This window comes from Gadus chalcogrammus, chromosome 7, assembly GCF_026213295.1.
Source record: "Gadus chalcogrammus isolate NIFS_2021 chromosome 7, NIFS_Gcha_1.0, whole genome shotgun sequence".
NCBI lineage: Eukaryota > Metazoa > Chordata > Actinopteri > Gadiformes > Gadidae > Gadus > Gadus chalcogrammus.
The window spans coordinates 23,151,726-23,174,762 of NC_079418.1; the positions used below are offsets into that span (position 1 = coordinate 23,151,726).

At 43.6% G+C, this 23,037-nt stretch overlaps 1 protein-coding gene across 1 annotated transcript; it reads right to left on the reverse strand.

The window, feature by feature from the left end:
* Positions 1 to 1,194: 1,194 nt before the first annotated feature.
* Positions 1,195 to 17,586, reverse strand: LOC130386654 (cytosolic arginine sensor for mTORC1 subunit 2-like). Its single transcript, XM_056595676.1, is given in 10 exon segments — positions 1,195 to 1,435; positions 2,069 to 2,163; positions 2,846 to 2,928; positions 6,662 to 6,775; positions 7,482 to 7,605; positions 8,500 to 8,632; positions 10,641 to 10,834; positions 12,060 to 12,095; positions 12,098 to 12,129; positions 17,249 to 17,586. Coding segments are annotated over 10 exon segments (990 nt in total). The 5' UTR covers positions 17,362 to 17,586; the 3' UTR covers positions 1,195 to 1,369.
* Between the last annotated feature and the right edge of the window lie 5,451 nt (positions 17,587 to 23,037).

The window sequence follows — 23,037 nt, forward strand, 5'->3', positions numbered from 1 at the left end:
GAGCAAAAACAAAGAAAAAAGAAAAAGCACAGTCACCTAAATGCTTCAGACCAATACATGTCAATGTGCTGCTCCATCGGGTCCTTCGGAGCTAAACGGCCCTCCCCACATTTCACGTCAGTACTGCGGGTCTGCAGTGAGCACGACCCGCTTAAAGTGCGAGCTGGTACGAGCTGGGGAGGGGGGCTTTTAAAGTGAAAGAGTTCCCCGCATGAACCTATTAGCTTATGTCTATGTCACCGTGGTTATTATAGTAATTAATCAAAAGTGGCTCAGTTAATTATTACTCGGTACAAAACGGATACATTGTCGTCATGTCTTCTCAGATTGTGTAAAAAAAAAGGAAAAAAAAGTATATACTTTTTTTTTTTCAAATACAACCGTTATCTACACGGAGACCTTGGGAGTATCATTTCACCTGTCATTTTTTTTCATTTTCTTTTTCATTTACAAGGTCCTACAGAATTTGGATTAATACGATGGTTGTCTTTTGTGTTGTGATTAAATTAAATGACTAACAAAATGGATGTATAAAAGAATACCAGGATGCTCGGGTGCTTTAAGGGAAAAGCCAGACTTTCATGTGTCCGTTGCCGACTGCGTGTTAGCGCCGCTTCTGACTCCATCGGTCAGGGGCCTCCTCCCTTCCACTAGCGCGGCCACGTTTTATTCCATTTTCTCCGTTATCATTTTGTTTTTGACAAGGCATCAGTTGAGGCATTCCAACATCTTGGCACTGACAAAGTCCCGTCTGTCTAGGGGGAGCTGGGGGAGGGGGGGTGGGGGCGGAGGGGTAACGCTCATGCCAGATTCTGGATAAAGGGTATTCTCCTCTTCAAACGGTTGTATACAGTACATTCTCTCCTTCCGACGGGGAAGGAGGGGAGCAAAAAATAATAAAAAGGGAACTGCAGAAAGAAAACATTGAGATATGATCCTGTCTTGAACACTAAAGCAGCAGCTATCAGGGAGATGGAGGGAGGGGGAGAGAGGGAGGAGAGAGAAAGGATCTCAAGTGCTGGATCAAAGGAGGGTAGAAGGGGGTGGGGGGTTGAAGGCTAGAGTCATAAGATGAAAAGAATCAGGCTAAAAGTATCCTTAGAACACTGGCATCCTTGTCCACATCCAAACACCCTTCTTACCTCTTATCCATCCACCTGCACCCCCCCCCCACCCCCACCCCCACCCCCAACAACATACCATACGTTCCAATCGCCGATAAAGCCCTTGGCACTTGATTTTGTTTTTCTTTTGGACAATGATAAAAGCTTCAAGGCGGGAGTGAAGACTCTGCAGGAGAGGGGGAGTGGAGATGGGGGGGGGGTGGGGGGGTCTGCAATAACACTTGAGTCGACCTCGTCTTCCACCATCACTGTCCCGCACTCCCATTGGTCCTGAGAGCTCCAATCACACTCTGGATGTTCTCCTCAGGCACCTGGGAGAAAGGGAGGGCACAGGGACGGTTTGTTCAATGGCCGAAGAACAGCGAGTGCAGCCAACACAACACAACCTGTGTTTGAGTATCAACTCAACCCACTTCTGACAAGATCAGAGGTAAGCCTGTTCCTCCCCTAAGCCTAAGCGGAGAGTCGCTGAATGAAAGCCACACTTATGCTAAGCCCACCTCAAGTTCAGAGTCCTGTTTCCTAAAATGTGTGACCCACAATGCACAACACTGGTTGCATTATTCGTAGCAACCACTAGGTGTTTGGCTTAGTTTATTCCTATACATTTATATTAATGCCGGTGAGTGAAAACGACACAGAAGACATTTAATCATTAAAAACGTCCGTATTGTATTCATGTGTTAAACTATATACATTGGACCTAAACAATTGTTCTAGGCGTTCTATAAATGAAGTGAAGATTTAAAAATTCATGCCCACACTAGTATGGGCAAATCCATATTTAATATCCCGCTACGTCCAAGACTGTCTGTTGGAATTAGTGTGAAGAAGAAATGTAGAGAGCAGGACACAGAGCAGAGCAGGACGGAAGCGTTCTCCTCTGTATGCCGTCTCTGCATTTCATCACAGAGTACGGATAATGATTAGGCAGGTCAGCTCACCAGGGCGTGGTCAAACTTGAAGGTGCTGATGTAATAGGCTGGAATGTCAGCGGTGGCCAGTGGTTCTGAGATCTGGGCCACGATACCGCACTCATCTGGGGAAGGGAGCAGAGCGCGAGTCACACCTCACTGTCACCAGTTAACTATTAGAAATCATTCACCCCATGTTGATAGATAGTCAACAAACACCTTTCTACTTTTTTTTCTCTGCGGTGACTCTCTTGTAAAAGAGGAGCTTTGCCTCAATGAGAAAGGGAAGGACTGAATAAAGGTTAGGCACAAAACATGGATCACTGAAGCTGAATTCTGCTCAGCTATGTGACCAAAGAAGTGGATCGGTTCATTAGAACAACACCGGCGGGTCCAGATAGCACCTGCTTTTAGAGAGAGGCGGAGGTTGAGTGATATAAATAAAAGCCTGCTTAAATTTGCGGTTGTGTGAAAAATAAGATATAGCGATTTTTCCGGCACGACTCCCACGACTTCTATTCTGGGGTTCCAGGAACAATGAAACTGAGTCAATAGGCTTTGTAGCCCTGACCACCTGTTGGTCTTGTTTGAGCAAAACTAACAACAATAACAACACTTTTTTCCTAACATGCTGTTTTTGCTGGTCTTTTTTATTATGACATAGAGCAGATTTGGGTCAGGCTGCTTTATTGAAGCTCTCGGTTAAGTCATCCATATCCAGATATCCAAATGATTCCGTCCATGTATTTTTTGTAACATACAAGCTTTCCGTCCAATCAGAAGGCTGAATCACTGAGCGGTACTCACCAAATCCCAAAGGCTGACCGCCGATGCGGACCATTTTCCAAAGCTCCCCGGACGCACTGGTGAAGAGGACGTTGTTGGGGAATCTGGATAGGATACATAATGCAGCAGTTCACAGGGCTGTCTGGGAGGACGCTTTGTCAGGATCCAGTGTGCACGGCTCAGCCACTTCTAACGCAGCTACTCTGCATGGAGAGGCCAGCAGAGGGGAATGGGTGACCCATCGCTGTAGGGGGACAAACCTGCTTAAGATCAATAGAGGGCTGTCTCATATAATACAACATACATATTATTTTTTACATAGACAATAATTAATGGAAGATTATAGTTTTCCCAAAGCAAACACTTTTTCCCCAAAGCATATTTGAAACCCAACCAACTTGTGTGCATGTATTCTCTTTGGCATCTTTTTCATTAGTATATTACGGAATTTAAGTATAAATGTTAATCTTCAGCCGCACATAATACTGGGTTTACTTGACTTAAGTGTGTTAGATTCACCAGTGTGTGTTCTTAAGTCAATGTTCTTTGGGGCTGCTCTTGACTATACATTACTCCAGCCATGGAGTAATGTAAAGTCAAGAACACCCCCAAAGAACAATGACTTAAGTCTTAGTGTGTGTCACAGATCAACGTAACAGCGGAGGAACAAACCAAACCGGTGGTGTGAGGAACCTCAGCTTAGCCTCGGCAGCAACAGCAGCCCCGTAGCTCACCATCTTCCCCTGACCACCCCCTATACGGATTATACCACTGACACTAACGTTACCAACCACTGATCGGAGTTACTTTGAGATATAATGAATTAATAAGCTGAAAATATTCTCCTGCAGTGCTTGAGCATCTTTTTTTTTCTTAATATTGCGCTTACTAGAACTTAATAAAGAAATCAATCATTTTACACAAATGTATCATATTTTTTCTTAATTGATTCAATTGATTTTTTACTGCTTTCGCAAAAATAAATTGGCCGATCCATTCCCTAGTTCAAAATAACCTGCAAAGCAACAGTCTCGACATTCTCAGGGGCGGTCCTCTATTCAGAAAAAACATACTGTAGAATACCATGATTGACAAATCAGTATATATATATATATATATATATATATATATATATATATATATATATATATATATATATATATATATATATATATATATATAAATAATGGTGTAATTATTGGAAGTGCTATGGTGAATAATTGATTATCGTGAATGCGTTTCATTCGAAAAAAGCTGTAAAATCAGATAGTTAAAATAATAAAATAATAAATAACGTACATTTATATTTGCATGATGGATAAATAGAAAAGCAGACCGATTAGAAACACTGATGGCTACTGTAATGAATGCATCCAAAGGGTCTCTTGTTTAATTCCATTACACCACACTAAAGAAATTAATTGGAATTAAAAGGTGTTTGTTAATGACACACCTTATTAAAACAGATGAAATTGGATTTTAGATGAATAAATTAGCTAATAATTTTTTATTAATTAATTGCTTCATTGCACCATTGTTTGCAGTATCAGAAAAGGACTGTTGCGGTTTCAAGAAACATTTTATTCAAGTAGTCTATAGTAATAAATAATAATTCAGTGAAAACATATTAGACGACCATCATTTATTGGATAACTTAGACTTAGACTGGTGAATGTCTCTTCACTGCGCTGCCCATTTTTAAATGTTCTACAATACATCTGCAACGTAGCATCGTTTTTTTGCACTGCTTAGGGGCCCCATTCGTTTTGCTCTGCTTCAAAGAGCTACTTCTACCTCTTCTCCTACTTCCCGCTGTTTCCTTATGAAGCTGCTATGGTTCCAGTCAATCGTAACCCACAACGAAAGACATTAATAGGGCGTCAGTGAGGAATAACTAACTGCATTCTAGCAGGGCATATTCGTCCTCAGAATAAACATTTTCATTTTAATGAACACGCACACCTATCCCTACGTGCTCCAAACACTGTCTCAGTGGGACTGAAGTCCTGATTCGATGTACATCTGTCACGACCCAGTATCCCCAGACTTGGACCTCTTCCTCCCCGTCTGCAAACAAAAACCCTTGCTCTGTCATCGCAGGGTCGCTTGCCATGCTACTCGGCTAGTTAATCACAAATCTAGCGCTGCGTGAACCGCACAAGATGGGAGGTGGGTGCTGGGTAGTGGGGCTGGAGGTGGAGGTGGGTGCTGGGTAGTGGGGCTGGAGTTGGAGGTGGGTGCTGGGTAGTGGGGCTGGATGGGAGGTGGGTGCTGGGTTGTGGGGCTGGAGTTGGAGGTGGGTGCTGGGTAGGGCTGGAGGTGGAGGTGGGTGCTGGGTAGTGGGGCTGGTGGTGGAGGTGGGTGCTGGGTAGTGGGGCTGGAGGTGGAGGTGGGTGCTGGGTAGTGGGGCTGGAGGTGGAGGTGGGTGCTGGGTAGTGGGGCTGGAGGTGGAGGTGGGTGCTGGGTAGTGGGGCTGGATGGGAGGTGGGTGCTGGGTAGTGGGGCTGGAGGTGGAGGTGGGTGCTGGGTAGTGGGGCTGGAGGTGGAGGTGGGTGCTGGGTAGTGGGGCTGGAGGTGGAGGTGGGTGCTGGGTAGGGGTAGGGGGGGTGGAGGTGGGGGTGGCAGAAGGAGCAGACGGGGATGAGTGAGGAGGAGGGCATAACTCAGCTCTCTCTCAAATCTAGGGCTGTGTGAGCCACATAGAGGGGAGGATGGGAGGTGCGGGGGGGGGGGGGGGGGTGAAGGGGGCGGTGGCAGAAGGAGCAGACTGGGATGAGTGAGGAGGAGGGCATAAGTAAGCTCTCTCTCTCTCTGAAAGCCGCTGTGTCACTGGCGCATAAAAGGTGCATGGAGCCAGCAGCCGCTTCTCCATCGCCTAGCAACAGATCACCCCACGTGCTCCTGGGCAACACACTGCAAATTTGCTTTGTGCTTCAGCGGTAGAAATAATACACTGCTTCGGCCCTCGCGCCGGGACCGCCCGCGGCCGCCGGGGGGGGGGGGGGTTGGTGGGCTGAATCAATGTTAGACCTGTGGTTGTGCTTTGGCTTATATACCGATAGTCCTACAATGGACTGATCATTTGTTGTCTTATGAATCTCAATGATGTTTCATGTCAGAAGCAAACACTAGCATAGGATACACATCTCGTCATTGAATTTCATTCATTACTCAAAGTGTACCAAAGATGAGTCTGAATCTCTCTGCTCTCCCTCTACGTTCTCCTGCAGACCCGCTACACTGACCTTATTTACACCTTATGGTGTCATGGTGGTTTCTCTGGCAACGATCCCCCCGGACAACTACGGGGGAGCTGACCATCAATAAGATACCTTATGTTACAGTTGATACCCCCAAGGCGAGCAGCACTCTGGGTTAGCTCCTCATCCAACATGCAGGACTGGACCGGACAATCACATTGTATGACTTATTTATTCAACCAATGTTTCTCATTCTAAGATCATGGAGATTTCCTGCTCCTTCAACAGTGGACGCCTAAATCGTGTCTGCAGTGTACTTTAAATCCCCTTATTTGTCCATTTTTAATCCCTTTACTTCAAGACCCATTCATTTTTAAAGTGTGTGTCTTTGCTGCGTTTCACCGGGCGGCCATCGTCAAGAACCCGTTGGTTCATCCACCAGCGGGCCTGGGTACAGACGGGCTGCAGTGTGTGTGTGTGTGTGTGTGTGTGTGTGTGTGTGTGTGTGTGTGTGTGTGTGTGTGTGTGTGTGTGTGTGTGTGTGTGTGTGTGTGTGTGTGTGTGTGTGTGTGTGTGTGTGGTGTGTGTGTGTGTGTGTGTGTGTGTGTGTGTGTGTGTGTGTGTGTGTGTGTGTCACCTCTGGGCCGTCTGCTCGTCCATGACCAGAGAGATGTACCCCTCGATGAGGGAGAAGGAGAAGAAGCGGATGTAGCTGGAGTCCTCGCCAGCACCTCCTCCCGCCTCCTTCGGCCTGGTGGGGGGGGGGGGGGAGAGAGAGGCCGGTGTCATCCGGCGGTCTAATGATACCCAGGTATTACATCACCCTCCCCGACACCAGAGCGGTGATAGGGGTTCCCGCTTTCTAAAGGTTGTTTGCCATCAAAGCGCCGTCGGTGGGCTCGCTGCCTGGTTAAACGGTGTCTGGGATCGGCTCCTGGAGGCCCCCCCGGGCGCAACGTGTGAACCATCACAAGGTATTGAAGGGGAAGCGTGGGTCTTTTTAGTGTTGCCGGCTATAAATGGCCCGGACGTCTGGGTCTGGTATAATGGAAAAAGTGAGTGTGCTCCAAGGCCACTACGGTATTTTCCACCATCCTTAACAGGGAAGATGAATCGAATGTTGTTCTTCTTACGGTAAACACAGCGTGTCTGCTTCTGAATTTGTTCCTCGTTTTTTGGCCCGGGAAATAATGGGGAATTTGTTTTGGGGGTTCACTTAATCATCATTTGAAAATATAGATATAATAATCAACGACTACAACAATCATTTTCAAGATAATCACGCCAAAGGAAAGTTCAGCCTGGGTAACAAAAAAAACATGTAGCACACTATTGAAGCCTTCCTGAGTACATGCAGAACAGTAAGGCGAGCGGATCCATCCAAAAGGTGGAAGGCTGAGCTAGCCTAGCCTGGCACTTGCCCCGCCCCCCCAACCCCCCAGCCCGAGGCCCCTTACCCTCCGGAGTAGAACATGACGTCCATGAGGAGGGTGGCCACGGAGGGCAGGGTGTCAGGGTCCAGGCTGGTCACACAGAACATGTTGCTGGGGCTGGAGAGAGGGTGGATGACCGGGCGGGGCACTACACACACACACACACACACACACACACACACACACACACACACACACACACACACACACACACACACACACACACACACACACACACACACACACACACACACACACACATTCTGTAATTTATTTCAAGTCTTAAATATGAAATAGTCCATAGTAAACAGCGTTTACTATTTATTGTATCTACATGTATCTTCATCTAATCTATCAAATATACAAAGTTAGAATGCAATAGTACATGGTGTGTAGTGTGCATTGTCATCACTGCTCTGTGCCATATTAAACTAGCGCTGAATTATCTGGTTTCAAACAGTGTTGGCCCAACAAGCGTCGACCTAGAACACATTTTCATACCGCAAGAAAAACAGCATCAAATTGGACAAGATTAGCAGAACAAAGTCAAGATACTGGATGTTCTGCCTTCTGAAGCATGCTACATTTCACAAAGGAGAGCAATGCATTGCAATTATTGTGCTCCAAAGTCTCCAAACAAACCAGTCTGAGTGAATGTAAAACTTTTTTAAATAAGCTGCTCGGTATTTGGCAGCTATTTTAATGGAATATCTGAAGCCTTGTCTAGAGAATATCTTAAAAACAGACTTGAGGAAAATAAGATATACAACTACTAATCTTGTGTTCTGATAACTATGGCTACTTGGCATTCTTTTCAGTTATTTCTTCCATGTTTGATTTTTCTAATTTTTTACTTGCTTGTGCAATCAAAATGTAGGCTAGGCAAGTACAACAACCACCTTCATCCACAGTAAACTCCCAATCAAAATGTAGGAAAATAAATCAACTATCGTCATCCACAGTAAACGCTCCAATCAAAATTCCCCATCCTGATCGGCACCGCCCACGTCTGCCGAGTCACGGTGAGTCCGGCGCCGCTTACCAAGCTTGGGCTTGACGAAGCCGTTGGTAACGCCCAGGCTGTTGGCAGCCACCGTCTCCCCGTTGACCACCCGCAGCAGGGTGAACTCGGAGGACAGCGTGTGCATGACCATGGGCAGGTCTCGTTCTCGAACCTGAGGGCAGAGAGGGAGAAGCACGACCGGACAATAAGTGATACTTAAAAGCAAGGTGCTAAACATCGGGGACTTGAAGGGGCGAGGGGTTGACACTGCCTCGCACAATGTGTTGTGCGAATGTGGATTGAAGTATATTCTGTTCCGGATATGCTACGTATTTTTTGTCTCTCTGCAAACCATACATCGTAATAAACACAATGGAAGAGGTGGGAAGGGATATGACCTATGATGAGAGTAAAAAATAAAGTTTGTTCATTTTCCTTTTCTTGCTAAAGCAGTCTAATTTGCATTTTAATAGCTTCAAAATTGGAATACTTATCGTCCTCCAGTTTTCCAGATAGAAAGGCTGCGACACAGCGCTTAGGAAGACACTCAACCAGACCACTGAATAAATAGCTGGGACTGCATTACCCGCGGATCAGAGGCCAATTTGGGGACCAAAGCCTAGAGAGAACTTAATGACGTTATAGACCCTGATAACCTAACGCTCCCAATGACGATGGAAACCTTAGTCAAGAACGCATGTATCCACCCACGAATGCACCTACCTACCTACCTACCTACACGCACGCGTGCACACACACACACACACACACACACACACACACACACACACACACACACACACACACACACACACACACACACACACACACACACACACACACACACACACACAGGTGAATCTATAACCTGGTGAGAAGGAGAGAGAGATAGGGAGGGGGGGAAAGAGAGCGAGAGCGAGAGTATGTTTGGACACAGCGTGGTGGTGTGTTCCCCCACAGAGCCCGAGTAAGGCTTCATCTCATTTGTAGTTCGCAAAAGCCCTTTGGGAGTGGGCAGAGCTGTGGCTCGCTGGAGAATGAATGCACTCTACTACGGAGCAGTGGGCACAGCCAATCATTCAATCAAAAGAGGCCCTATTCAAGACACACAAACACACATGCACACGCATGCAAACACAGCATGTTGTTGCACAAAGAAGATAAAAGCAAGGAAAAAGCATAGTGTATAGATATAAATATATAAATATACATCTAGGGCATTCGCCAGTGTGCGAGAGAGAGTCTCTCGCTCTCTCTCTCTCGCTCTCTCTCTTGCTGTCACCTTTTGTAATATAATCAGACACACCAAGCAAGGCAGGGATCAAGACAGAGAAGAAAAAAGAGCGCAGGAATGAGAGAGAAAAACAGGAGCGCAGGAGATGCGCGCTTTAGATTGAGGAGCTGTCAGCCGCGGGGTCGCCAGGCAGGATCAAGGGTATTACGCCTCCACCCCCCCAGTCCGTCTCTCTATTACACCTGCAATCAAGGTATTGTTGCATAGCGAGGGACGAGAGGTAAGCCAGCGAGAGAGAGGGGTGGAGAGAGTGAGCAAGAGAAAGAGAGAGAGGTCAGCATGTTACCTGGAATTCTCACAAGAGGCTCATGCTGATCCTTTCTTATGCAACCAGCAAAAAGATAATCATCGACGTGGGTTCTTTTGTTTTCATTTCAATAAACAAGCCGAGCCTGCCTCACCCCCTACACCCACCACAGCCCCCACCACCCGAGCAAAGCAATAAAATAGGATTCCACGCTGCCAATAACAAGGCTCCGTTCTGAACCGTGCGATAAACCACGGTGACGTTAATGAAAACAGCAACATAAAAAGAAAACCTGAAATGCAGCTCCTCTCCCCCCCCAACCCTTAACCTCCCCCCTCAAGACATAGGCTTTTACCGGTATTGGGTTTTCATGTTCAGACCTATTGCTGGGATAAAAGGCCTTTTCACCTTCTGCAGTCACAGAGGCACACCGGTAGACGGGCTAAGCTACGCATGGGTTCTTTGTTGGAGCTGCAAACGCTTCAGACGAGTGCTTCAGTTCCATCTTCAAAAAGAAAAAGGGCTTTTTTTTTAAAAACCACCACTCACATTCTCTTTAACAGCACTGAAGAGCACTGAGTACAAAGCAAGTACGACATGCCCCCCCCCCAGGCACAGAGCAAGGAGCCCTGCACTCACCAGGATGAAGTCCGTCTGATACGTCGACAGCATGAACACGGAGATGTTGTGGTCGGCCAGCGGCGCGATCACCGACTTGGCGATTTTGGTGACGCCTATTGGCTGAGAGTTGGCCGCGTTCCCGCCCCCCGACACCACGTTGAGGGCCAACCACGTGGCCTCGGCCACACTGATGTGCTCCGACTCGGGCAGCTCTGAAATCACACAGGAGGGAGACGTTGTTATTCACCCAACATGTTCGTCTAGTGGCCTTTGGTGTAGCACCATGTATACTGACATGACAGTAAACTGAGGGTAATGATGAAGGAAGGAAGTGATAACTACACTTTGGGTAATGGTTTTATTATATTGGCTATTTAACTAAGTTAGGGTTAGGTTTAGACTCACACAGTTCACATTGCGCACACATGTATCCCGAAGACATGTAATGAAATGCGTCTTTAAAATTCAGTTCAATTTTGCACTACAAACATACGTATATGGTGAGGAGGTGAATTACTTTTGAAACAAAGAATGAAGCGGTAGAAAAGCATAAAGCGTTGTCGACAGCAGAGAGATTTAAAGTGACACTTATTGCTGGCGGAACCGACTGAAAGTGCAGAAACAGTGCCAACTGAGGACATCAGCCTGCCTCCTATTCTGCGGATTCCTCTCAATCCAGTTCCCATGGCTGGATCAAATTGGGTTACGACTTGTATGGAAATCAAAATCAAAACCAATAAGAGAATACCCCCCGCTAAATAGGTTTCTGCTCCCTCGTGATAAATATCGTCGTGCCAAACCGCCGCTGTGGCCTTTCAGCGCGCAGAATGGCCTTGGATCAGCCGCGGACGTTAATACCACCTAAAACTGTCAATGCTATATCATCAGAACCCTTTTCTTTTTCTGTGCCTCGTTGATTAAAGAGATTTACGGGGCCTTATTGCTTCGGCCGCGCCTCACGTGGAGTTCAGGCTCTGCAGAGCGGAGCATGAAACCCCCCCCTCCCCCCCCCCCCCTCAGTGCCTTCCGGCAGGGAGACGCAGAAAATACCTCAAGCTGTTACACAACAGACCGTGTATCCACGGCAACCGACGAGGGCCAGTAATGACATGGAGACGCTACCTCCACCGACTCGGGGGAACAAAAATAAAATTGAAAAATAAAAGAGACTACATACTACATGCTGCATATTGCCTTCAGCACCTGTGTCATTACATATACCAGGGCTGCCTCACACAGGGCAGCCCTGGTTATATGTAATGACACAGGCGCTGAAGCAATATGTAGTCAAACACGTGGGTCAACATGCGTGCTGCCGTCAGGACCACACGTTACATAACATGCTCTTTTTCCCTTTTTCCTCGGTTGCCTGATGATGAGGGGGTTGGAGGGGGGGGCGTTGCCGCGGCAACCTAATTGCCCCCGGAGAGGGCCCACCTTTGAAACCTTCCTCGTCCACGATGATGGTGTATCCTCAGGGGTCTCGGTCAAACTGAAGAATTTACACCTGTGGAACCGGAGAAAGAAGAAAAGGGTGTGTAAGGTTTTTGAGATGAACTCGAGTGGTGAGATAGAAGAGAGGACTTCAGGGACAACCTGCTTTTGTGCGTAAGATATTCGATAGAAGGCACAATTTATGGGCTGTAATCTATATGATGTCCATATAGCCTCGGTAATAGTCAGCATATTACCCAATGAGAGGTGAATAGCTGTCTATACTTGCCAAACTGATTAATCTATCTGCAGATCCATCCAAGTCTGCAGATTTCACTTCCTCTTTGAAGATTTAGCCAATAAAAACACCAAAAAAGAGAGCATGCATAGCTCTTGCGTGTAAAGGATCTTAAAGGTGTAGTGGGGAGGATTGGGTGGAACCTGCCGGAAGGGGCTGGGTAGACACTGCATATAAAAAATCAAATAAGAAAAATATATTACCTAATAGTTTTACATTCACAGGATCCTCATTACTGACACTGGGCTACTCAATGCTATAGTTATGGAATTACCTACCGGTACCTCACACAATGCAGGCCCAGTACAGGCCACCGTTATCTTAGGAAAAGGAGTGGTGAGTGGGGACGGGATACAGTTGTTGATTGCAATCTGCAAACTCACCACTAGTGGGTACCGACATTTGACACACTGGACCTTAAGCGGTAGGCGAAAGAGGCCGATGCTTAAACAGGGTGCATTCATCCGTTTAATAAGCAACAGGAAATATGAGAAAAAGTATGGCCTCTCAGAACAGACTACACCTACACATAGCCCAATTGCGTTGCAGTGTGAAGACAGCGCTAACATTGGTGCCAGATGGGACTAGGGAAAGGAAGGCCGGCTGATGCTAAAGTGTTAACAGGCTAACGCGATGTTTCGCCCATAATCACACTTTTACAAGGAAACCCAATACAGTTTCCATTTTGGAAGTGACACACACACCATACACACCCATGCACACAAGCATGAGTCAGGTGTGCATGCTGTCAGGAGTGATAAGGTTTACCATCAAGTGGAATCATGGTCCCTTAGTCAATGTGAGAATTACCAGTGAAGCAGCACAAAAACAGACACACACACACACACACACACACACACACGCACACACACTTTAACTAAATAGATATGGTGCTGCTCAGCTCGCTCGACAAATCTTTCTTTCAAGAAGTTGGTGTCAACTGCTGTGAGAGGAATTTGTGAAAGACCATTATCTGTTTCGCCTGAAGTTTATGGAAAACATATCCTTTCCACTACATTTCGTCTTTTTAGATACGCTGGGAAGAGCAGAACCTCTTGGATCTTGGTCCAAGCATATTGCTGGTTATGGTTGTGCTTATAGTAAGTAGTACGTCCCTGCAGAGTAACCATATGAAACAACGGTGTAAACGAGTTAAAGACCTGCGGTTTCCACAGGTCATAAGGTTGGAATGGAAAGCATTATCATTCAAACGGTTTCACTGTTTTCCCCAACACTAAAATGGCAGTATGGACTGTGTGCACCTCCGATATGACCTTATACTCAAACCTGAGATAGAACGGCATGATCCAACCGTAAATGCACCAGGCCACAAAAAGAGAATTTCATCATCTGAACCACATGTGGGAGAAGGTCAGTGAATCACATGACCCCGGACCACGTTGTAGGCCCGCTGGGAGTGCAGTACATGTAGGCCCACCTGATGATTTGGTCCAAAACGGTTTACCAGAAGTAGGATGACAAACCACTTACATGATGACATCCAGACATTTTTGATAGCCTTCTGTCATGAATACCGCTGAAGACCTCCATAACAGAGCTACCACGCATTCCCACTGTATGGGGTTTGAAACAAGGCGTGGTGTCCAACAAAATGGGGGCCATCCTTTTTATATGAGCAGGAAGGCGATTGTAAACACTGCATAAGTGATGGATGACGAAACGTTATTTGCATGTTGAATGTGGGAAGGGAGGCGGTGGGCACTCAACCCGAATCCCCAAGCAGAACCCGATCACAAAGTGGCCACCGAGGGGCCACATGTTGAGATCTGTGGGTAACTGCAGGACTGATTGCATGCCTCCTAAGACCCATATCCGGGTCTAGTATGGGACACGATGCATTTGCACATTAAACAGCTAACCGTGCATAACCCATTTTGCAGATTTTCTCAGGTTGTAAAAAAAAATGCAAATTGATCTGCTTTGGATTAAAGGTGGTGAAGAATTTCGATGGTATGGAAACCTTCAATTACTTCCTGTGCGTTTAATCAAAACTAACTGCCAACGATTCCTTGAAATGACTCGTCTACCTCGGAAGCTACTCCAACCTTTATGGCTGGTCACAAGCAAGTGTTTTTATTAGACAGTGCTTGGCTACTAACTACATATATTTATGACTTGTCCCCATATTGTGGAAATTGTTAACCATGGGTCCATCCCATCACAGCATTTTGGTCCCATTCAGAAAGCAGAGCGATGGCAATGAATCCCTGTATGTCCGAGGTCGGCTGAGTCAGCCAAACAGCCACGCCGCTACGCATTACTAAAGCGCATGCAAGGAACTTGACGAGGAGTCTCCACGATGAATATCCATCACTGTGTTCTGCTTCTGTAGTGCTTTGAGCACCTGACAGCACCAGCACACGTTGGGTTCAATACGCAAAGCCCTGCACAGTATACAGCCCGACTGCCTTCACAACAGAGGTTCCTCCTCCACACAGTCCCCCTATAGATATAGATCGACTAAGAACAGAAAAATACAAAGACAAAGCAAGAAAAAGCCCTTCAAAAGGACAACTGAAGGAGTTGGAATCCTTGGAAACAGACTCAGAAGTCGCTCGTCATTGTTTCAGGTAGATGGTAGGATGGCAAGGAACTAGGGTTAAAAACGAAAGTCACATATAGAAAGGATCCTGGATCATCATATGAAATAAGTAGCGAAATAACACATTTCCAAGTGTTCAATTCTCAGAAAAGACAGTTTTGGCTTAGCAAAGAAGATAGGATATTGCGTTGCTGAAGGTATCTTCTGTAGCTTAGTGCAGTGTGTGAACTTCCATAATGTGAATCATAGTGTTGACTCCGTTGCTGTCTTCTCTATGAAAATATATAGCCTCTTGCGCAAGATGAAGACAGGCTATATCCTCTTCAAACTCTAATTCCCTCCTCCTCAACAGCATCAAAATGTAATCCAATAGAGTAGTCAAATGTTATTCTGGAAAGATATCATGTGCAATATATTAACCCAATATTGTCACACATTTCCAATTATTAAACATTAACAAGGGTAGGTCCTGTTTGTCTCAGTTGGTTCATCACATAATGATCAGTTATTCAGTCATTATTGGTCTAAATTGTAATCCGTATTGGCAGTAGTGCACAAAAAACAGTGTTTTTGTGCCAGTATTTTTTGAGCGAAATTAAATTATAAAATTAAATATTAAACCAATGTATGATGTTGAACAACAAAGATGATGATAGCCAACCATGGACAGCAAATCTTGCACCGCAAAAGGAAAGGTCAAATGTACGATAACTCCTAGCACATATTGCAATTTATATTGAGCCCTAGATGTAAAGGAAAACATGGAGAGATGATCGGATGTCCTGCTTTGCAAAACCTATTAGGGGGTCAGCCTCGGAGGCCTACAGGAACGGGGCACCACCCTTGTACCTTAACGTCATCCATGACCCTGTAGCCTACTTCAATAAGATCACTTGAACACCACACACACACACACACACACAACACACACACAACACACACACACCACATCACGACACACACAGATCACACACACACACACCACACACCACACCACACACCACACCACACACACACACACAGCGGCCTAAAGGCCTTAAGTGAAAAAAAAAGGCTTATGAGGGATTTCCAGCAATGATGAAGTGGTATAGTGAGAAAAATAATACAGTTTCTGAGAAGACTTAGAAACAGATGTGAACATGGATGCCTGCTTAATGTTTTATCCATTATGACAAAACACTGGAAGGCTGACCGAAACGGAAAGGAAATAAATTTCCTAAGCAAGACTAAGTCTGTTTTTCGTAGAAATTCAATCAACCCAAGCATGTGTGTTGCATGTTGATATTGTGGCATCTATTGCATAATAATTCGAGGAATATTACAACTGGATTTAGTGTCCTCACAGATTAGTAATAGGCCCAGTAGCTGATAGCTGAATACTGTGACCATAGTCATCTTCAAAAATACAAAGCATTGCATGGGCTCAAACAGATAGTATTAGGGCCAACCAATCATAAGCCTAGGGTTGACCTAGGCTAATGATTGGTTTACTAATATGTCATTGATCTTATTAACCTCTGTTAATATTGCCAAACCAACCTTCATGCAGCGAGAAGGCCTTAAACACCTCACAAATAAAGTATACTACAATATAGGCTAGTATTAGTGTTTATGCTTAAAGTACAATTAGTGTTGCACAAAATATATTTAATTCACAACATTGCAATATTGAGTTAACTTAAAACAAATGTTTGACAAGATAAAATGACTTTTACTGTAATACAGAATACTATTATAATATATGTTGTGAATGTCATCCACATTAAAAATATTATATAGTCATGATGACAGGGTTACAAATTGAATTAACCGATAGTGTGCAAGACCAAACAGATAAGCCATGCAGGGGGGGGGGGGGGGGGGGATCAACCATTGAAACATCTTAATTATGTTGAGATATTATCAAGAAAGTAACTAAAAACTCCTGTTAGAATTTGCATCCTCAGTTCAATGTAAGACGATTGTGTTTATTAAAGGAAAACAATGAGAAGGCTATGTGCTCTCACACCCCTTCGCGTCGACCCAGCTAGTCTACAGATGACACAAGGCTACAAAATGACACCACAAAATAAGGGTAAAAAAATAACGGTAGGCCTTGTAACTAGTGCAACGTATTTGCAGTCGCTAATAAACTATCTTTTAATAAGACTTGGATGATGACTGGGCCGAGAATTTGGCTATTTCGACCAAATTAAAGCATGTTGATGCAGCCTTGCCACTAGTTTGCTGTAGTGTTACGATACTCCTTTGGTGATACATATAAAGCTGGAGCACTAGGAGAGGTAACACACAAGCATTGTTAACGTGAATCGTGTCTGTGAAAACACTTACCTAGTTTTAGAAGCCAAGAAGGCGAGTTTTATTAATCCATGAGTGCATATCTGGATACCCTCCTTCTCTATACTCGCCACTTTCAAGCTGTGTTCTAGTATATGTAGCTCCATCTTTTACGTCTTCTCATTGGATGAACAGCTAAAAGGAAAATCTATACACTTTTAAATAAGCATCAATAAATAAATAAATACACACATATGGCTAAAGCTTATTGAAAGAAAGGGAGAAGAGGGGGGAATAAAGAAAGCAATGAGGTAAACCGACCGACCAAATGTCAAGCCACCCGAGTCCAGCCTACAGCGCCGTTGTTTACTTTTCCGGTATAGCTCTTTCAAAGTACATGTCACAAGGGGTGGAAGCTGTGCTGTCAGCATATTCTGGGTTTGCACATGTGCTCTAATATCTTCCAATATTTAGCCTCCCTCTTAATTAAGCATATCTAAAAGGGAGGAGTAGAGGTAGTTATTCCAAGAGATGATGCATAGACTATTAAATAACTCGAGAAATTATTTCCGTAATAGCATACATTTTATTCATTTAGAAAACAAAAGGTCAATATTTACAGTTTGCAATTCAAACTTTGCGCTAAGTATTCACTATTTAGGCGCATGGTGTTATCAAAATGACAAAATGTAAACGGAATTTTTCCGTTGTTTAGCTTCAATTTCCTATTTAGTGCGCTGCTTTTACTTTGAAGACAACATTGTTCATCCAGGAACATCTTCACTGTGAGTTTCCAAAGGCTTGACGCAGTTGGTACAACAGCGAAACAGAGGGCTACTGGACCACCCGTTTGCCCCGATTGGAACAGCTAGCAGCTGGTAAGAGTGAAACAAACAACTTGCCATTCGAAATAAAGGGGAGGATCTGCAGACTGCTGTTGCATGTTGGGTGTTGTGGTTTCATATTTGTCAACACAGCTTCATGGTTGGAAAAGTGTAAAACATAAAAATATAATATATTTTAACATAATATAATACCAAATAAACGAACCAAAAAAACATAATATCATCCATACAATCATACAATATGACATATTATATTTCAGTTTCTCTCTCGAAAGGAAAAATAATCCCAGAATTTTTCCTTCTACTCAAATATTTAAAAAATCGTTGTTCTCGGTACATATTCCCCATTGAGTGCTTGAATGTATCATGTTTTTTTTTGTTTTTTTTCATCCACCACTAGCCAAATCCTCTCCATGGGGGAAGGTAGCAGGGTTGTTATTGAACAAGTGCACACTTTCATGCTATTTGTTTCAAGATTGTGTATAGTAAGATAGTATAGCATATAGTAAGTAGTTATAGTAAGTCCATTACATGATGTTGTACTGGTAGATATATGCAAAAGCATTCGATCACTGTGAGTCATCATCACAGGGACCCTTTAGATCCATGTCCTTTTAGCAGCAGGATTACAGAGGTGAGCCATCGTGGATCTCGGATGCCTATAGATAGACTGCAGACATTTGGATCAAACCCTGAATCTTTCGTCTCGGAGTCAAAAACTATAGCCGCTGCACTTCTCTGGCCACAATGGCACAAAATATTGAACTAAAACCCTTATTGGCCTACTTTGGTCGAAATGACTAAACTATAGGTCTGAAGGATTTGCTTCACTGTGTCTACTTTCTTCTGTGACTCTGCTGACATAGCAGACACACACACGCACACACGCACACACACACACACACACACACACACACACACACACACACACACACACACACCACACACACACACACACACACACACACACACACACACACACACACACACGCCAACCTGCCTGCATCCCAGTGATAGCGGCCAACTTTTAAACCATAAAATATCCATTATCTTGGGCATTTGGAGCTGTCGATTCCTCGTTCCCTTGTTTATCGCAAAGAGCAGCAGAACAAGCCGTGGATCCAAGTATAGTTGATTGAGGATGACAACAAAAGAGTGGCTTCAGACGGGGTCTTTATTCTGCCCATTCAGTCGTCTTCCTATCTCTTCAGAAGGGAAATGGGAGTTAGAGTTGACTCACTTATTTCAAGAGCAACTCTGTGTAATATTCCTTCCCACGTTGATGTACTATGGTCATAAACACTGGCATTATCCTCCTTAGCGAACATTGGAGTACTTGGTTACTTTATTTTTTTGCATAATTTCTTTATTCATTTAATACTACTACCACGTGTATTCATATTCAAATGCTGCAAGTGCTGTACACATTTAGATTGTTTACTTGACTCACAGAAATATAATAAATAATATGTATATTCTTCATTGTGGTGCACCTTGATTAAGACCTTGTCATAATGTAGAATTTTGAGATGTGTGTAATGTACAGATACAATGTGTCCATTGTAAGCATTAGTGGAGGTGGTTCATAATGCTATAGCTAGAATGAGCCATGATCTACAGCTACAAATATGGCACACAGACATAGAAGACCGTCGATAATATATGCTGTACAAATGAGGTGCACTTTTGTCTATGTCTGTATATAGATTTGTCGGGGCTGTGTTGTGCAAGCCAGTGGCACAGGTGGACTTAGATTCAGCTTGGAGTCCTTTGGGTCTGCCTGAAAGGCCTGGGCCAGCCAGTAGGATTACACACTCACTAGCCAACGGCATGTTTTCAGCGAATAATATATTATAATCAGCTCATTACAGCACATTTTTTCAACAGGGCTCATGGATTATAGTTTGGATTTGTTCCAAGCTTCGGTCTCATGCCAATGGTAAAGTGCGGATACAATCTGGTTTGCTATGGTCGGGCCTACGTCCAGGGCCAATTAATTATCTTATCAATACAAGGAAGTAATTGAGCACAGACAGACTATCGTTTGAATGTCTTCTGCTTCAAGACATTGGAATCGCCCCTTTAGGCCATATCCAGTGTATGCTACCAGCAACAACATTTGCTGGGAAGGAAATAAAAGGCACGTACAATTGTGCACGTCAGGGATAAGCACTAATCTCTTCCCCGTGACCAGTATAAAACCCACAGATCAAGGCCAATGATGACAGGGTTCAACCTTCGTCTTCCAACTCCCTTCTGGCACCAGAGCACACAGCGCTGATCTGTGTCAACAGAAGAAGACAAATTAATGGTCTTTGGTACTGCATCCAGGGGCCGGCGGCCACACATATGCGGAGGCGGGGGAAATCAGCTGCATTTGTCTTCAATGACGATTGGGTTCGATGTGTAATTATAACAATCTTGCGCTCCCACCCGCATTTATTCGGGCTGTGACGCACAACCTAACGCCCGGTGTATATTGCATAGCATCTTTTCATTCACCCTTTTTTGGTCCTGGCATGAGTAATGGCCTCCTTTGTTGAGGCGTTGTGGGACACTGATACCCAGAGTTGATTGGGATTTGTTTCAGTGTGTTTGTTAGGCGAGGATGTGGTCTGACTGTGGCATTGTCTCCCAGTTAGATAACCCTAATGATACTACTTGTGGTGACCTTGCTGAGGGCCCTTCTTAGCCCTACTTAGTATTGAGCGGGCCAGTAAGAATCTAGTTTGTTGTTTTATAACTCTTCCAATGGTTCCATGTTCTGTGGAGGATCAGTCATGTTGGTTGAAATGAGAATGACCTTCTTGGTAGGGAATTTGTTGTGTTTTCTATACAGTCCAATAGTCCGATGGAAATAGCTGTAAAATGGTGACGTTTTCTGGAGGATGAGTCGTGTTGGTTGAAATGAGAATGACCTTCCTGATGGGAATTTGTTGTGTTTTGTTGGTACTTTTCTATACAGTCCAATAGTCATGGAAATAGCTGTAAAATTGTGACATTTTCTACAGGGTTTATAAAAAGCACATTTTGTTGTGCGTCAGCTGATCGAATTAGATTTTCACCTCTAAGATGCAGGATATCATATGCAAAATGTGTCTGCATCCGTAGCAGGGTACTTATATATTTCTTTAATGACCAAAAAGGGGCCTCAAATGTTAAGAGCTTTCCTATAGTCCAAAGCATCTCTTCACCATTATATATTCATTTATTCTAACACACTCCATTTGACGTCAGTAGAGCTAAAAAAAATTGAGTGCTTCTTTCTAAAATAGATTACAAATGTGATGCGCAGTCATTGACAAACCCATTCCAATGGGCTAAGAGGATTTGCACCATATGTAGCCATCAATCTCTCTCTGTTCTTTCAATCCACATATTATTAATCTGCTTCATTTGAAATGATTTCAGCCTAAAAAAAACATTTTCACAGGGTATAAGCAGAACAGAAATGCATTGATTTTGTTGACTGCTTGGGGCACTGACGTGTTTAGTTTAAGTAAACCATTACAAATGGATTTTTCAGAATAAAATGTTGTCTGAAATAAGTTCGTTTTTATTACCGAAAAATATTACAGTAACTTACCTTGTTAGTCTTTCTTTAATTTGAATGTTAACATGCTTGATGACATCTAGTGGTAAGCAATTCCAAAAATGTAGCATTCATGGCCAACCCAAAAATTCAGTCAGTTCTTTCAAATGTAATTCTACACGTTTCTGAGCATTGTCCAGCGATGTTGTCCCAAAACCCCATTTGAAAACTCATTTTGAGGATTTAAATGTATGGTCAAAAAACGATAACATTGGAAAATGCAAAATCTTTGAATTCACTTCAAGAAAATCAAGAAAAGTGACCATACCATTACAATTTGGTTTATAAGCATTGAGTGGTGTGTGTATATTATTTTACAAGAGGATCACCAATATCACACAAAAGAAGGCTTGAGAGTAAAAAAAACAAAAGGGATATTTTAATTCACAATAGTCACACATCCAGATAGTCAGTACATCAGCCAAACAGGCAACGCAATAGTGTTCAAAGATACAAAATTTAGTCCAGAAGAATTACTAATTTTTAGCATAATCTTTAGCAACCATATTTTTTGTTTTTTTAAATGCAGGAAACAGTATCAAACATTAGCCAAAGTCATCTCATGACAAACCCATGAACAAACACATGCAGATTTCTAAGTTGCTGATGTAATATTAAGCTTGCGTACAAAGGCAGACAGTTTACAAAATATCACAGGGTTATATCACAATATCACAGTGTTTATTGTATATTCATTTTTGGGGGGGGGGGGAGGTGGTGGGGAAAGACGGATCACTGCTATTCCAAGGGGAGAAATATTAATAACTGCCGACAATATATTGACAGTTCATGCCATATCAATTCAATGTCCACGAAGACACCAAAAAGCTCAACGACAATAGACGCATTTTTTCCGATTGGAGTTAAAACTAGGTAGAAGAGACATCCACCTATTTGAAAACATTTTCCACATTAGCAAAAATGTTTCAGCGTTGAAATGGGACATCTTTTTAAGTTGGTTAGAAAAAAACATAAACTAAAATACTTTGTGTATTACCCTATTCTTCGGTTATTGTTTAAAGGAAATAACTACATTGATAGTCTCTAAACAGACTAGACTAACAAGCCACAGGTTATAGGCCTAACTTATGTGAAGAAAGCTACAAATCAACTTTGCGTTTTTAAAATATTTTCTCTAATTTAAATAACAAAGTTAACCATAAGCAAAAATAAATAAATGATACAGATCAGGAGATCTAAGAAAATAAACTATTGTTTGATATGGTAAGGTTAATTTGTAATCTTTCAGTGGGATAAAGCTCACACACAAACAGTTGTGTTGGCCTCCCTCTTATTTATTTTCTATTCATAGCCGTCTTTTTCATTTCAGGGCAAAATATGGAAGAACATGCAATACCACTCAAGTGGCTTTTGCAAACGTACATAGTGCAAGTATCATATTATAA